Source organism: Mesocricetus auratus, unplaced genomic scaffold, assembly GCF_017639785.1.
Source record: "Mesocricetus auratus isolate SY011 unplaced genomic scaffold, BCM_Maur_2.0 Super-Scaffold_100006, whole genome shotgun sequence".
NCBI classification, from domain to species: Eukaryota; Metazoa; Chordata; class Mammalia; order Rodentia; family Cricetidae; genus Mesocricetus; species Mesocricetus auratus.
The window spans coordinates 75,895,657-75,911,692 of record NW_024429190.1 but is presented as its reverse complement, the minus strand read 5'-3'; the positions used below and the strand labels follow the sequence as shown (position 1 = coordinate 75,911,692).

Sequence of the window (16,036 nt, the reverse complement as noted above, 5' to 3'; positions counted from 1 at the left end):
AATAACACAGAGTGTCTTGTTGATAGGAGTAGGTGTGCTCAGAGTCAGGAATGTGCAGGGTGTGTCCTGGTGAAATTTAAGTTTGACTTTGCGGGTTTAATATGAGCACTGCACCTAAAAAGCTTTCTAAAACCCTGGGCGCTTAATGAGGTGCTTATGCCATTATTCGTAACACATTGGTCTTGGCTTGTTCCTGAATAACCAGAGTTGTGTTTCTAGTCTGTTGTGTAAGCCAATGGGCACCCACTGGATTACAGGCAGTGTTTTAAACCACAGAGGCATTCGGGTTTGTTTTCATCCTGTTTGCTTGTTAAGATGTCTTAGTGGAGCTGCCTCAGAGGTTAAAGTTAAAAGCACTGGCTGTTCTTCTATATGACCAGGGTTCAATTCCTAGCATGCACAGCATGGCTCATAACTGTCTAGAACTCCAGTCCTAGGGGAATCTAACGCCCTTCTCTGGTTTATGTGAACACCAGGTAGGCACCCATGATGCACAGACATTCATGCAAGCAAAACACTCATAATCTCTTAGAGATGGTTTGGTAATGTCTTAGTGCCTTTTGAAAGGTTTCTCTCTCTGACATACACCTTCCACCAGCTTCCCTTCCATCCACGACACTGCCCAGCTTCTCTAATGAAGTGTACTTCCTCCTCTCAGTAGAAGCCATTAGTTTTGTCTGGCTCTCTCACTTGCTGTAAATACAGATTTTACAGTAGATATTACAGTAATCCGTAGTATCCATCTGCCTTCTCTGTTGCTGAAGAGCAATTCAGCACACCTGAGCTCATAATTTTCCCTCTGCTCTCTGGTCTTGGTGTTCAAATCCATTACCTCTCACCACCATTAGTGATCCCTGGTTCCAGCAAGGACTCCCCTTTGAATTTTTGAGGAAGCTTCTGTTGACATTTATATCAGCAAGCACTGAATTCTAGGTTACCTCAGAAACCGTCCAGCCACTAGTCTTCAGGACTGGAAGGTTTGAGAGCTAGACGGGGGATAGAAGCTCAGGGCGAAGAGACTAACAAACTCCCCCTCTTCCCAGGGGGACATTGTGTCCTGTGCCGGCACATACATCCATGTGTGGAGCATCAATGGCAACCCCATTGTGAGTGTGAACACATTCACAGGCAGGAGTCAGCAGATCATCTGCTGCTGCGTGTCCGAGATGAACGAATGGGACACTCAGAATGTCATCGTGACAGGACACTCAGATGGAGTGGTCCGGGTAAGTGACCTCAGGAAAGCATCCACACTGTTCCCTTGTACATGTACACAGCACACACGACTTGAGGCCTTACATCCATGCTCAGGCTGGAGCCTACGTGATTTCCCCAGAAACCTTGATGCAGTGCACGTGTTTGCTGCTCTCTCTGTGGGTTAGCATTAAACGAGAGACAGTTTGTGTACTAAGCTCTATCTCTCAGGAGATTTTCCTTTTCTCTGTGGCTCTATTTTTTTAACCCCTCTAGGCCTATTTCTCTCAATTGTGCCCTTTGTCAAAGCAGGGTGACTGGTCACCACCCTCTTTACTTATAGGCACAGGGTTAGAAACAAGGAAGCTGACAGCCATGCCCAAGCCACATGCCATGGCCACATGCCGTGCCTCAGGTGGGTGGGGGACACATACCTCTGTCTACATTCATGAGGCTACAGCTTCTGCTGCTAAATCTTTAAAGCACTACCAAAATTGCCACAGACAAATGTGCCTGGAGGTGGGGTTTGTATTCACATATACAAGACTGGGGGGGGGTTTGCAGGTAACAGAAGTTTACTTATACAGTTACTGTCTTAGGCACCATTACCATTCTGTTGCTGTGGAAAGACACCATGACCAAGGCAACTTATCAAAGAAAGCATTTAATTGGGGCTCACAGTTTCAGAGGGCGAGTCCATGACCATGGCAGGGAGCATGGCAGCAAGTGCAGTAGCTGGGGGTTTACACCTTACTCTCAAAGGGGGAGGGAGGGAGTGCCTGGGCCTAGTGTGAGCTTTTGAAACCTCAAATGAAAGGTCACCCCCAGTGAAACGCCTCCACCACAAGATCACACCTCCTAACCCTTCCTTAAATAGTCCACCACCTGGGAGCCAAACCCTGAAAGATACAGGCCTCTGAGGCCCATCCTCACTCAGCCTCCACACTGACCACGATTTAAACTTCCTGACCACAGTGGTCCGTTCCCTCTAGTGAGGGACAGCTAAGCTACCATGTGAGACAAGCAGCCTCACAGGCTCAGAAAAACCTACTGAGAGGCAGCACTGCACCACGCACCTACCCCTCAGAGCGAAACTTGATGAAGTAATGTTCACTGTCTCTGGTCTGTCTCTGGAGTGGCATTCACTGTTTCCACATGATTTTATTGCAGTTCTGGAGGATGGAATTTCTTCAGGTTCCTGAAACACCAGCTCCTGAGCCTGTGGAAGAGCTGGAAATGCAAGACGGCTGTCCTGAAGCACAGATAGGTATTAATGCTCCAACAGCCACCTAAGCCACCGGGGAAAACTCACCAAACAGCTTTAATGGACGAGGCTGGGCACTGCGCTCAGCACCGTCTCTGCTCTCGTTCCCATGGTCACGTGTACCAGGTTGGCTGTAGTTCACCAGCGCCCTCCGAGTGATGCAGTCCTAGATGGCATCTACATTACAAGCTACATACAGGAGTGGGTCCCCCAAAGTGCTGGAGGCCTGAGTCTCAGCTCTGGGGACACAGTATTTGGTCCACCAGGCAGCTCCTCAACTCAGTTCTACAGCAGCTGTGCCCAGCTTGTAGGGTGCAGTGTGGACAGAAACATGTGGGTGCCAGGCTGTTAAATTGTCCTCAGACTGCCTGCTCCTGCCCATGTGGGGACTAATTCCAACTGCAGACTATCAGCTGTTATTTCTGAAGGACTTGAGACAGAGCCAGCAGCATCCTGCCCTGTGCTTCTGGTCTCCACAGACACTTCTCTTCCTGGTCTAGCACTAATGACTTGCTGGAAAGAGTCAGTTTTCACGTTGATAGCCTTCATGTCACCTCTGTGTGGTTTGGCTTCTGCACACTGAGAATTGAATGACTTTGGTGATATGGGGCTTCTATGGGAAAAGACACATTATCAGAAGGGCACAACGTGTCTGCTTTCTGTGCCAGAAAAAAAAAGTCCCATCATCAGGACATTTTAATTCTTGGATTATATTGATAATGTAAATTCCCGCAGGCTCAATTGTAGCCTCAAGAGATTGTGTGAAGTGTTGGTGGGGAGGACATAAGATTCGGGAATTTGGTTCAGTAACCGTTTGGGGGCTTTGGGTGGCAGGGTCCAGTGAGGAGTGAGTCACTTTTCTCGTTAGCGAATAGCAGCAGAAGAGGAGATAAGTAAATGAGATTGAGGAAGGGTACTACGTGGGGTGAAGAGACACCCAACGTGTGTTGTGGTCCATGTGTATTCTGCTGTGGCAGTTTGGCAGAAAGGCAAAGCAGTACACAGAGGACTGACTGACCAGTGTACCAGGGATGAGTCTGGAGGAAGGCAAGCTAGGAGCTCCCAGGGGCTCGGAGCAACCTCAGCAGCTTAGGCCATGATGCTGAGTCTGAGATGCGTCATTAGCGTGTGTTGCTGGTATGAAGTAGGTGTGTATAGTGTGCCGCACTTACATGCTTGCTGTCAGTTTCTCACATCTGCCTGTGCACACTTTTTCCCGGGGGTCTTCTCTTTGGGAGATGTCACTGAGGAGGTCTGTAATTGGTGTGAGGAAATGTAACGTGACAAAGGAAAAGAAAGACGAAAACTTTCATAAGACGCTTACTCGTCTTAGAAGTCACGTGGTTACCGACTGCCGCAGTGAAGGCCCCATGCTTCTGTCCTTCCTCCACTGTTTGCAAGAGTGCAGGGTTACAGAGAAGAATGTCGAGCACCAAGAGGTGTGGCAGGGAGGAGTTGGAGGGGGAGGGAATATGCGTAGAAGGAATCAAGTAACATTTTAGACACAGTAGTTGTGTCCTCAAAGACGGGTAGCACCAGTTCTCGGAGACGCTGGGAAGACAAGGTCACAGAGATGAACCTGGGTGAGGAAGAGTGGGTTAGGGGGAGAGCCAGAGGAGCCAGACTGTGTTCAGGGTGGGGAGCGTGGCCTGGGTTCTACTATAAAGGATGAAATACCAAGCTAAGGATTTTTCTCAGACGTGGTCTATAAAATGGAATTCTGAGACAGATCCTATGCTTTCTTATGATGTGTAGCTTTACTAGAAATACTTGGCTTACAGTGTTAGGTCAGTTATGATTGTGCCTCCATCTAATAGAAGAAAACAGAACCGGGGACCACAGGTGCCTAACTGATGTGTCTGCCATCTCTCATCTCCCTCATGCTTTACCCAGGGCAGCAAGCCCAAGATGAAGACAGCACTGATTCTGAAACGGAGGAGCCCAGCATCAGCCAGGATTCTAAGGAACCGCCCAGCCAGCCCAGCAGCACCAGCCACAGGCCCCGGGCAGCCTCCTGCAGAGCCACAGCCACATGGTGTACTGACAGCGGCTCCGATGACTCCAGGCGCTGGTCGGACCAGCTCAGCCTCGACGAGAAAGATGGCTTCATATTTGTGAACTATTCTGAGGGCCAGACTAGAGCACATCTACAGGGCCCCCTCGCCCACTCCCACCCCAACCCCATCGAAGCACGGAATTACAGCCGATTGAAACCTGGTAACTTGGGGTCTGGTGTCTTCTCCCTGACTGTGAGCAGTGTGACAGGTTGTGTGTTTGGGCTGTGCAGTCCAACCCCCATGGGGCCCTATCCTTGATCAACTCTGTGGCCTGGGCCACAGACAAAGGCCTCTGACAGTTCTATAGGTCAAGCTGGGCATGTTTTAAACAAGAAACCACAGTCCAAAAGTCTACCTTCATTCACGCAGCTCCCCAGGTTTAGCTTGTCTCTGTCTTCACTTCTCCGTTCCAGGGTACCGGTGGGAGCGGCAGCTGGTGTTCAGAAGCAAACTAACTATGCACACAGCCTTTGATCGAAAGGACAATGCACACCCAGCTGAAGTCACCGCATTGGGTGTCTCCAAGTAAGGGCCAGGCTTCTTGGAGCCCATCTCTCTTTCTGGGTCATTTGCATAGCTAGGGACTCATATTCCAATCTGATCCTTGAGGCATGTGTTATCCAAATGTAGTTGGTCTGATTCTTCTGGCCTGAAACTTGACACTGTGGATTTTAATTTTCAACAAATAAACCAAAATGCTACCTGTGTTCTCTAAAACCACAGCGAGATTTGATTCAAAGAAAGTGAAACGGGAAAATAAATCCAGACTTGGGTTTTTTTTTTTTTTTTTTTGTCTATTTTAACTAACTTCCTTTGTGAGAATCGGGTCTTCCTTTGAACACTGGGAGCCCTGGACCACAGGCCTTGTCATGTTTCCCACAGGGACCACAGCAGAATCCTCGTCGGTGACAGTCGGGGCCGAGTGTTTAGCTGGTCTGTGAGTGACCAACCCGGCCGCTCCGCTGCTGACCACTGGGTGAAGGATGAAGGTGGCGACAGCTGCTCAGGCTGCTCTGTTCGCTTCTCCCTCACAGAGAGACGGCACCATTGCAGGAACTGTGGACAGCTCTTCTGTCAGAAGTGAGTTTTCTGAGTTATGCCGATTACAGCATCATGGTGGTTGTAGAGGCACAAGGGATATGTGTGTGTCATCGTGATTGTTGTGAAGGCACACAGCTATGTGCGTGTCATCATGATGGTTGGTGTAGAGGCACACGGGATAGGTGCTCATCCTTACTACACATAGACGTCCAGTCTGTCCCACCCTCAGTGATGGCACATTCCCCTCCATGAGGCCTTATTCTCCTCAGCACTTGTCACTGTACACAGAGTATTGGCTTTTTTTTTTTCTCAGCTTTACACCATGCACTGTTTGCACTTTTCTGTAAAGTTGTACTCCGTTTTCTAATCCATTCACCGATAACCATTAATTCCGATATGTTTACTTTAGCCGTGTGCTAGGTATTTTACCTCAGGATTTTGTAGGAATTTATTTCCTATACTCACCTCCTAAGGATTTTTGGTGTTATAAATAAGGTAGTATGTTGTCTTCTAAGCGTCACTTCCTGCCCAGGAGACAGACGAGAACACCCCACAGTACACAGACTTAACCTGGGTCTTCACTGGGTCTTGCTGAATGACCTGCGACAGTAGTGCTACATCCCCTGGCCTCTAGCAGGACACAAAAACCTTCCGTATTCTCAGTCATGATTGGTATTGCCAAGCCTTTGTCGTTTTGCCAATCTGATGGTTATGGAAATGTATTTGTCTTAACTTGCAATGCTAGAGACATCGGGCTTCTCCTCGGGTGCCTATTAGCACCCAGACTTCCTCTCAGGTGCCTGTTTTCGCTGTAGTTTGTCTCTCTTGCCTTCACTTTCTCACTCTTTCCTCTCCCCTTGAGTGCTTTGTCTACTCTGGGCTTCAGTCTTCAGTGTGTCGTGCACATATTTCCTGCAAGTCTCTGGGGCCTGTTTTAACTTTGCATTTGCACTGTCTGGTGCACAGGCTCCAATTTTGTTTGCACTTAACTATACTTGCGGTTTGTGTATGTGTGTTAGGATTTTGGTATCCTGAGTTCGATCACACAGGAAACTTTTCAAGTTTTACTTTTATATTTAATATTTAACCTATTTGGAGTATATATTAGGTTATGATAAGGCAGGAGTCTCTCTTGGCCCAGAAAACATGAGCTTGCCATCACCTGATCACACATGCAGGCCTCCCTTGCCTGCACACACAGAAGAGATCCCCTGGACATTCCATTCTGATGCCTCACTGTAAATGCTTCCACAGAAAACACCTGTGTAACCATTTTCTAAGGCGGGTTCTAAGATTTCATAGGCAACATGCAGTGCCTAGTGAGGAGGTGGCGTTTCCACTGACTGAGCGAATGTTCACTGTTACCTCAGATGAGCTGCTGAAGCCCTTTAGCTTGTTCTCTGTGGGTGGACGGTGGATAAAGGCAGCTTGCCTTTGGAGCTGTTGAGAAAGCCAAGCGATAGCAAGTGTGGAGACAAGGGGCAGCTGGTTTTTTGGTGTTCTAATTACTGTTTTTTCTTGAACCTCTGTTCTTAGAGGTGGATTGCAAGGTGAATTAGCAGGAACGTCAGTGCCAGCATTTCTGACCAGAACTCTTAGGAGGAAAGGCAGAGGATCCTGTCGTGTCGCACTGTGATTTGATCTTGTAATTAGGGGCGGAGCACCCCAGTGTGATGCTCAGTACTGCCACATAACTGTTCTTTGTAGTATTCAAAGTATTAAGTATAGGTAATTCTTTAAAGTATCCATTACTTTCATATGTGCAGGGAAGGCTGTTGAGAGCATTGACTAACTGCTGGTGCTAAATGTGGCTGAGAAGGAAGGAGCAGCCTGGCACACACAGCCTTCCCGCCCTCTGCTTCTGAGACACGCCTCTCTCCTAGGCATTTGCATACAGTCCCTGGCCAGTCAGGACCCTCTTAGGCACTAGGTTGATTTTCTGACACTCAGGTAAACAGTATGAATCTGCACCTCCGTTTTGTGAGAGTCCAAGCTGAAAGCGATGTAATGTCATGCCTGGCGTCATTTCCCACTGTATGCTCTCAAAAGAAACCCAGGTACTTCTTCAAGACCACGAACACATCTTGAGTAGCCTGTGGGAGCATTTCTCTCGAGATAATAGAAATAAGAGCACTGCTCTTAACAAGAAAAGCCAAAGGAAGTGCTTTTAAGAAATGATTGCAGAACTGGGGTGCAGTCTACTTGCAACACTCCAGTACCTAAGAATAAAAATGATCAACTGGATATGGTGGCACACACCTTTGATCCCAGCACTCAGGAGGCAGAGGCAGATGGATCTCTAAGTTAAAGGCCAGCCTGGTCTACAGAGCGAGTTGCAGAACAGCCAGGGCTGCACAGAGAACCCTGTCTCAAAAAACCAACAAGGATAATGATGATGATGATCAAGGAGACAAGAAAAATGTTCAAGGACAAAGCTTGTGTGGTAGCCAGAGTGCCCTTTAGATAAGCAGTGCTCACACAGCACAGGGGCAGTTAGAACCATGCAGCATTTGCTTGCTTCTCCACAAAGACCCAAAGCATCATGGGTAGAGCTGCATACCAAGTTGAGTGGTTGTGAGTGAACACTGGAAATCAACAGAAGAAAAACAGAAGCCATGTAAAACCTTGAGATTTGAGACAGAGACATCCTAGGAGGAAATACCCCAGCATACCTCTCCTTGTCCTGCCCCGCTATGGTGCCAGGGGCAAAGTCTGCCTCCTTCCTAGTAAAGACAAAGGAGAATGGCAGCAAGGCGGCAGACACTGGAGGTCCTGTCCTGGGAAGAGCCTCAGCCCACACAGGCTTATAGCTTAGCTAGCCAAGAAACCTGAGCTCTGCCTAGGGCCGGATCACTTCATCTCCCACTGAACCACAAGGAGGCAACTTGTAAAAAGACCCACTTTTGATACCCCACAATACTCAGTCACATTGGCTCCTGGGTAGCTGCCTCAGGAACCAGACATGGGTCAGAAGAGTAACTCTGACACAGAGTGCTAAGAGGGCTACACTCTAGAGTAGGTGTTGGCCTGCGGGGATGAAGGGTAGGTCCATCAGGGATGGTGGAGCTTGTCCTCAAGAGTATGGCCAGTTGTGACTGCTTTAAAATAGGAACCTGGACAGAAGGAAGGCTGTTGTACATACTGACTCCCACCCTCCCACAGAGTTCCCAAAACTCTGTGGTTCCATTGTTCCCATGCACAGAGGATCTTCCAGAAATCCAACAGTACACAGTCCCAGCTGTGGCTAGGGCCCTGGGACACACAGTCTGGGTGCCTAGAGAGAAACATTGCGGACAATACTAACATTCCACTCTCACCACTCCAGCAGGCATTGCAGAATCAGGAAGAGGGAAGCTTCCGGGTCATCCCCAGACATGCACAGGGTGGGGCAGGGACTCCACAGTTCCATTCTATATGGGCAGAAATGGCCCCTGCCATAAATCATAGAAACATACATTATCTGCTCGTGTACTGCCACGAGGGGAGTGTTGTGACTTCACCCCCCGCTCTTCCTCTGAAACAACCAGGCCCATACCTTTAGTCAGAGGAGAGTCCCCAGATGCTCGCCTGCACTGGTGCAGCTGGTGACAGATCCTTACAAGTGGTAATGTCGGCAGCGGAGCCTGATGAGACCCACCCCCCCCCCGCACATTTTAGCTGTCACCACTCACCCACATTCTGCCATCTACTCTATACGTGCTAGAGTGTGCCCATCACACAAGTCCACGAGGCAGGGCTTCCCTCCAGCCTCCCTCCAGAAGGTCCTGGGCCCAGCCTCACTAACGGCAGCCAGAGAAGCCAAAAGCCACAAGGAGATTGCACTGTAGTACTAATCTGGACATAAACTGAACACTGCACGGCAGATACTCTGAGACGGTCATAGGCCACTTCAGAAAAGTGGGAGAGGCAGTCACCTCTGTCCCAGTTTGCTTTTCCTGTTGCTGTGATAAATACCATGACCAAAGCAACTTGGGTCAAACAGGGTTTGGGTGGCTTACACTTCAAGCTTTCTATACAATCCAGGACTGCTTGCCCAGAGGTGGCACCGTCCACAGTGGGCTTGACCCTCCTCTATCAGTTAGCAATCAAAAAATGCCCCACAGCCATGTCCACGAGCCAACTGGATGGAGGTAGTCCTTCCACTGAGACTTGCTTTTCCACGGTGACTTGTGTGTCAAGTTGATAATTAAAACTAACCAGTACAACTCCATGAGATGTCCAGATCTCAATATAAGAACACAGAAATGATGAGAAACAAATGTGGCCCTTCTTCAGTGCACGGCTCTGAAATAACCAGCTCCAGATACACGGAAGCGGATGGAAGCAGTCAAAGGGTTGACAGCAACCCCAGGCACTGTAAAATGTACACAGGCTTAAGTACCTGGGAATAAACCACTTGGGAAATGAAGACTGGCTGAGGAGACAGCGCACAGGATGAATGCTCGCCACCTGAGGGCCTGGCTTGGACCCCAGGGCCCATATGAGAAGCTGGGCATGGTGCTGCAGGCATTGGGGAACCAGCCAGCCTTGCCTGGTCAGTGGTCTTCAGAAACCTTGTGATGGTTCCTAAGGAACAATGCCTGAGGTTGGCCTTTGCCCTGTATGCATGCGTGCGCGCACGTGTACACACACACACACACACACACACACGAGACAAAATTATGAAACACTGAAGGATGAAATGGAAGAAGACAGTAAAAGGCTGGAAGGCCACCCATGTTCACAAACTAGAAGAATGACTATTGTCAAGATGTCTGTGCTACCCAAAGTAAGCTGAGATTCATTGCAGTCCCCTTCAGAATACCAATGACATTCTTTGCAGAACTAGGAAAAACAACCTAAAATTAATATGGAAACAAAAAGAAGTCAGAGTCTTAATAACCATGGCGGCATGGTGCTGGGATAAAAGCAGATCGGTTGGTAGGCTGGCAGGCTAATTTGCAGACGCATAGGTAAACCAGTGCATTGCCAGAAACACACTGAAGATAACAGCCTTTTCAACCTTGGGTTTGAATAACAAGGTAACCATGTACAGGAGACAAAGGCTTGACCCTGTCTGTTACCTTGTGTGGATGTCCGCTCAACGGATGGAACACTTTGGTACATGACCAGAAGCTCTCAATGTGCCGAAGGAAAACACAGGAGCGATGCTGTAATCCCCAGCACTAGGGAGGCAGAGGCAGGCGGATCTCTGAGTTGAAGGCCAGCCTGGTTTACAGAGTGAGTTCCAGGACAGCCAAGGCTACATAGAGAAATCTTTCTATCTCAGAAAAACTAAAAAGAAAAATACTGGTTTAGGCAGTTTTCTAGATTAGACTCCAAAGCACCAAAAGCAAAAGGTGACAAATGGGATCTGATCAAACTACAAAGATCCTACCCAGATGAGGATGTGATAAGCAAATGAAGAGGCTGCCTATAGGACGGGACAGAGTGTGCTAGCTGTTCACACAGGGTTCATATCTATTATGCATCAACAAAAACTAGGTCATCTAGATTAAAAATTGGGTAAGTGATCCGAATAGATACTTCACAGATAACCATTAAGTATAAAAAACAATACTCGGTGTCATTAGGCACCAAATAAATACAAAAAAAAAAAAAGACAGATTCCATCTGACCCTAGTCTGACTAGCTGTCACCAATAAAACAGTAACAGACGCTCCTGAGGACGGAAGGACAAGAGGCTCTTCTGGACTGCTGAGATGTAAATTAGTCTAGTCTGTGTGGAAAACTAAGATCAGAGCTGCCATGTGGCCCAGCTGTCCTTGAGTGTACATCCAAAGAATGAAAATCAGTATACGAGAGTACCTGCATAGATAGCCATGTTCATCGTGGCTGTAGTCAAGAAGCCGAGAGAGCCAGCCTCGGTGTCCAGCAATGGGTTGAGTGGATTCAAAGATGCTGCACATTTGAAAAATGGCTGTAGAGGAGCCCCATGACCTGAGTTCATATCTAGGGACCCACACAATGGAAGATGAGAACAAACTCCCCGAGGTTGTCTTCTGACTTCCACAAATGCTACATGCACGCACACATGCTAAGTAAGATGTAAGAATGGTGTGAATTTCTGGAGTGTGTATACACACACAGTATTAGTTGTCCTTAAAGTGATGCGACTGAAATGTGATAAGCGCAACAGGCCATACAGAGAAAGACAGAGACGCCGCACATTCAGGGCCGCCATATATTGAAACTTAAATGGATAAAAGTTGTCCTGACCTGAACGTAGGATAGTGATGGCCTTGGACACTGTCCTGGTGTCCTGCTGCCTTTGACACCAGACTGCCTGCTTTCTGATCCGGTTTCACATCCCTTGTGTCCTCACCCAGTGGTGGCTGGTGGTAGGGATCTGTAACTAACTTACTTTCCCTTTCTTTAGGTGCAGTCGATTTCAGTCAGAAATCAAGCGCTTGAAAATCTCATCCCCCGTGCGAGTCTGTCAGAACTGTTACTACAGCTTACAGCATGAGAGAGGGATGGAAGATGGGCCTCGAAACTGCCGAGACTGAGGGAGACCACGTTCGGCCCGGGGAGCTCCTCGGGTCCTGCCGCAGCTCGGAAGGCACTGAAGCAGCTCCACTTGCACGCCTCTTCACTCTGAGTGAAGTGCTGAGTTCAAAGGGATCGTTGGATCACGGGTTCCAGGCCAGTGACTGGCAGGCGCTATGCAGTGAACAGCACAAGAAGAAGGCAAGGTGGTTCCCGGGGTGTCTCGGAGCCCAGGTCCCCATAGTGTAGCCATCTCCAAGAGCAAACTCCGCGCACCCCAACTCTCTTTCCTGCATCTCATTTTTATAGAGCTATCCATCCTTGTTTGGAAAAATCAACAAAAACTTTAAAAAAAAAAAGGCTTCTAGGAAATGGTTGTGAATCTGACTTCTTGGCAAGCAGCTGTGTATATTGTAAATAGGTATAAAGGCCTTTTTTCTAAATAAGGACCTAATTGCCTGTAACATGAGACTTCAAACTAAGCCACTAACTCAATGAACTATTTAAGGTTTGTCCAACATCTCTCAATTATAAATATGGGTTTTTTTTAATCCTCAAAGACATTATCTGTAATATTTTTTTCCTTGTTCAAACCAAGCCTGTGTGCCTGATACCATTTCTTTCAAGTTGCCCACAGTATCTCCACTTAAAATAGGCTAGTAACCAAAATGATGTAGCCCTGCTTTAGGAGCTAGTGGGGGAGGAAAGAAGTCTGATCATAAGGTAACCTGCACATACCTGAACGGCTCCTTCTGGCTGCATACCGAGCAGGCCCCTTAAACTGAGCTGTGCGTAGGCTGTGTGGTCCCGGCACACCTCAGTATCGATGGCCTGAAGGGGACCAGGTGACCAATGCCAGGCAGGACACAGCCCTGCCTCAATTAATGGAAATGCATTTGCATGTAACCCCAGATTAGCTTCTCTGCATAGAACACAAGTGTCTGTCTTCAGAGACACTGTTCTACTACAGCTTATTTTCAAAAAAGGGTTTAAAAGCATACAGAATTAACATTTAAACCTTGTGAAAATGGGTCATGTCATAAGTGCTTAGAATGAACCTTTCCCATTTAATGCCATCTACCTGAGAACAGTGAGATTTATACTGTATCGATGTCTATTTTTTTGGTTTTGCTATGAATATAATTACAGTATTTTAATATTTAGTTATTTAATTTGTTCTACTAGTTGGATACAGAACACACAAATCCAGAAGGATTAAAGCTGGAGGAAGCTAAGAGATAAGTTTATAGAAAAATGGCTTTGGTGGTGGGATTTTTTAAATATGTGTGTTATGTACATAAATATAAATATATATATATGAAATCAAATAAACAATTAATCTAGATTTTAACATTTTCAGATAACTTTAGTGCTAATAATATGAATAACTCTTAAAAAGCCCTGTGATTTGAACAACATAGAATCACTAATGGCCCAAGAAGAAGGACCAGCCTTGACACCCTCACAGAGGGAGGTCCCTACCATATGAAGGACAGTGGCTCTGGCTTCCCTAACTCTCCATCTTTAGCCCTGGTGACAGGCACACTTATGCACTAAAATGCACATATATGCACATGTGTCCAGAAATAGGCATTTGGTACAACAGTGACCTTGTACCTGATGGGCTGAAAGCAGCTTCAGAACAAGTCTGTTCTCCCTGACCAGAAGGTCTCCAGGAGACACCGTGAAGGCTGCTTTAGTGCCTTACGCTCCCTAAATTTAAACCTTCCTTTACAGGTTTCAGCCTACAGTCTATCTATGATACATATCAAATTGACTCCAACACTTCCATTTTTAAATGCTCAAATATACACGTGAAAAAGGATTGTTGGCATTAACTCTCTCCACTTGAAGAAAAGCTGTTGCTTTTGCTTTGCTTTCCTTTCTGTGTCATGTTCACCGCCATGACTTTAGAAGGACGCTGGTGTCCCTTTGTTGCAGAACCTGTGCTTCTGCGTGGTGGTGGGCTGGCCCTGTCTGCCTCTGGACGCTTTGTAGTGGTGTTACTACACTTCTACAAGAAGCGCCTCCTTTGGCCCATGACCCACATTTACCCCTACCCAATGGCAGAGGTGTTTTCAAGACTTGAATATAGGAACGTGTGTGTAGCCACTTGAAGCTTGTTCCTCTGTCTAACCCAAAATTGTATGGGATGAACGCTCTTATACTGTCAAACACAACTTCCAAACCACTCACGATGGTATTTCCTCTGGCAGCTGGTGCTGTGGGCAACTTTTTTGTTCCATCGGTTTTGGTTTTTGTTTTCTTTTCACTTCTGCAGAAATCACAAAGTCACTCACACAGGGCACTACTGCCTGATGTCCATTGGTTCATTGCTTCTCTGGTTTTCCCTCTGCATTCTGTGCCAATCTGCTTAGCCACATTATGTGTGTCCACCTTCCTGTGGTCTGTATTCTTTTTCTGAGTACCTCACAGGGCTCCAGCCTGATCTCTATTGGTCCTTCTACCCATTCATCCATCCATCCATTCATTCATCCTTACATCCCTACTCATCCATGTACTCTGACACATCCGTGTGTAGTGTGCAAGTGTAACGTCATGCTTTTGAAGACGAGAAGTAGCTGCCCGTAGCAGCCAGCCCTCTGGAGAATAGCAAAACACTCTAGATAAGTTATTTTGCACTTTCTTATGTACAAAGGTGGTAGAAACTTATTTTTGCTTTGTATCATTTAAATACATTTTGTTTTGGTAAACAAACTGTGTATAAAATATTTATGCTGTTAAAAAAACTGTTTTTAGGAAGTATTTTTAATTTCAGCAAGTTTGGTTACTTGTTGCATGACCATTAACACAGCTGACTTTTTGTGTCAGTGCAATGTATATTTTTGTCCTGTTATTAACTTGTAAGCCCTAGTAATGGCCAATTATTTGTACAGCCACAGAAGTAAATTGAAGATACTGGCTAAGACTGGATTGATTGTGGACTTTTGTACTATATTGCAGAATCCAATATCTGTTTCTCTGGTGGTTATGTAAAAGGCCTGAAGACCTCTTATCTAGTGTGCAATCTGTGATTCTGAGTGTTCATTGTATCTCTGTCTGATGCAGAAAGGTAGACAGTTACAATCCATGATGAAACGCAATAGTCCAGGAACTTAAGTATTTTTTTCATTTCAAATAAATACCTATTTACCACAAAAAAATAAGTTGTTTTAAATTAAGTTCTTCAGAGTAGAAAAATGTTTCCAATTCACCTACACTCATGTTTTCCTGGCTGTGCCTATTTCTTTCCCCTCTGCTTAAATTGGGGAGATTGGTTGTTAGGGTCACAGTTCAAGTTCCAGCTTTCTACATCCTTGCCTTCCCAACCATGCTGGCTAGAATCCCAGACTGGTGACTGTGGGGGTGGCAGAGAAGGGAGGCCAGTAGTTTCTGGGGGGGGGGGGGCGGACGGGACATGCTTTCAAATTTGAATTGGCCTATCAAAAGAGACCTATTTGCATGATTTTGCTTGTTTTTTTACGTGTTGTTTTCTATCCATCGAAAAGCAACTGTGTGTGTGTGTGTGTCCCATCCCACCCATCTTCTGAAGTCCTGCAGCCACTGTGAGCAGCTGTTCCTTCCAGTTGAGCCTCCCAGACATAGTATATTATTATCAACAGCATTCCCAGGTGCAGTGGGGATCTCTGTGAATTCCCAGACCAGCCTGGTCTACAGAGCAAGTTCCAGGACAACCTCCAAAGCAATACAGAGAAACCCTGTCTCAAAAAAAATTTGTTTTAATCTTATTTATTGCATGTGTGTTCACATGCACTCGTTTATGTATATCATGACCCATACATGTGGAAGTCAGAGGACAACCCAGGAGTCTGTTTGGTTCAGATTTCCAGGCATCAACCACCTTTAGCTACTGAACTATCTCACCAGCACTTTATCTTTTGAGACAAGTGCTCACCAAACCTGGCCACCAAGCTCTGCTATGTCTCCCTACCTCTCCCGTGCCATGGTTATGTGCCACCTTGGCTGATGT

The 16,036-nt window shown here is 46.7% G+C and overlaps 1 protein-coding gene across 5 annotated transcripts in view; it reads left to right on the top strand.

Annotated features, from left to right (window-relative positions):
* Wdfy3 (WD repeat and FYVE domain containing 3) overlaps nucleotides 1–15,209 on the top strand; it is a 225,667-nt gene extending 210,458 nt beyond the window's left edge. For all 5 annotated transcript variants that reach the window (XM_040747524.1, XM_040747527.1, XM_040747525.1 and 2 more), the window contains 6 exons: nucleotides 1,044–1,226; nucleotides 2,365–2,461; nucleotides 4,352–4,675; nucleotides 4,929–5,040; nucleotides 5,398–5,595; nucleotides 11,936–15,209. In XM_040747524.1, the coding sequence (XP_040603458.1) occupies nucleotides 1,044–1,226; nucleotides 2,365–2,461; nucleotides 4,352–4,675; nucleotides 4,929–5,040; nucleotides 5,398–5,595; nucleotides 11,936–12,065 (1,044 nt within the window). In that variant the 3' untranslated portion in view covers nucleotides 12,066–15,209. The remainder of the gene's footprint in view (nucleotides 1–1,043; nucleotides 1,227–2,364; nucleotides 2,462–4,351; nucleotides 4,676–4,928; nucleotides 5,041–5,397; nucleotides 5,596–11,935) is intronic.
* Nucleotides 15,210–16,036: the final 827 nt, after the last annotated feature.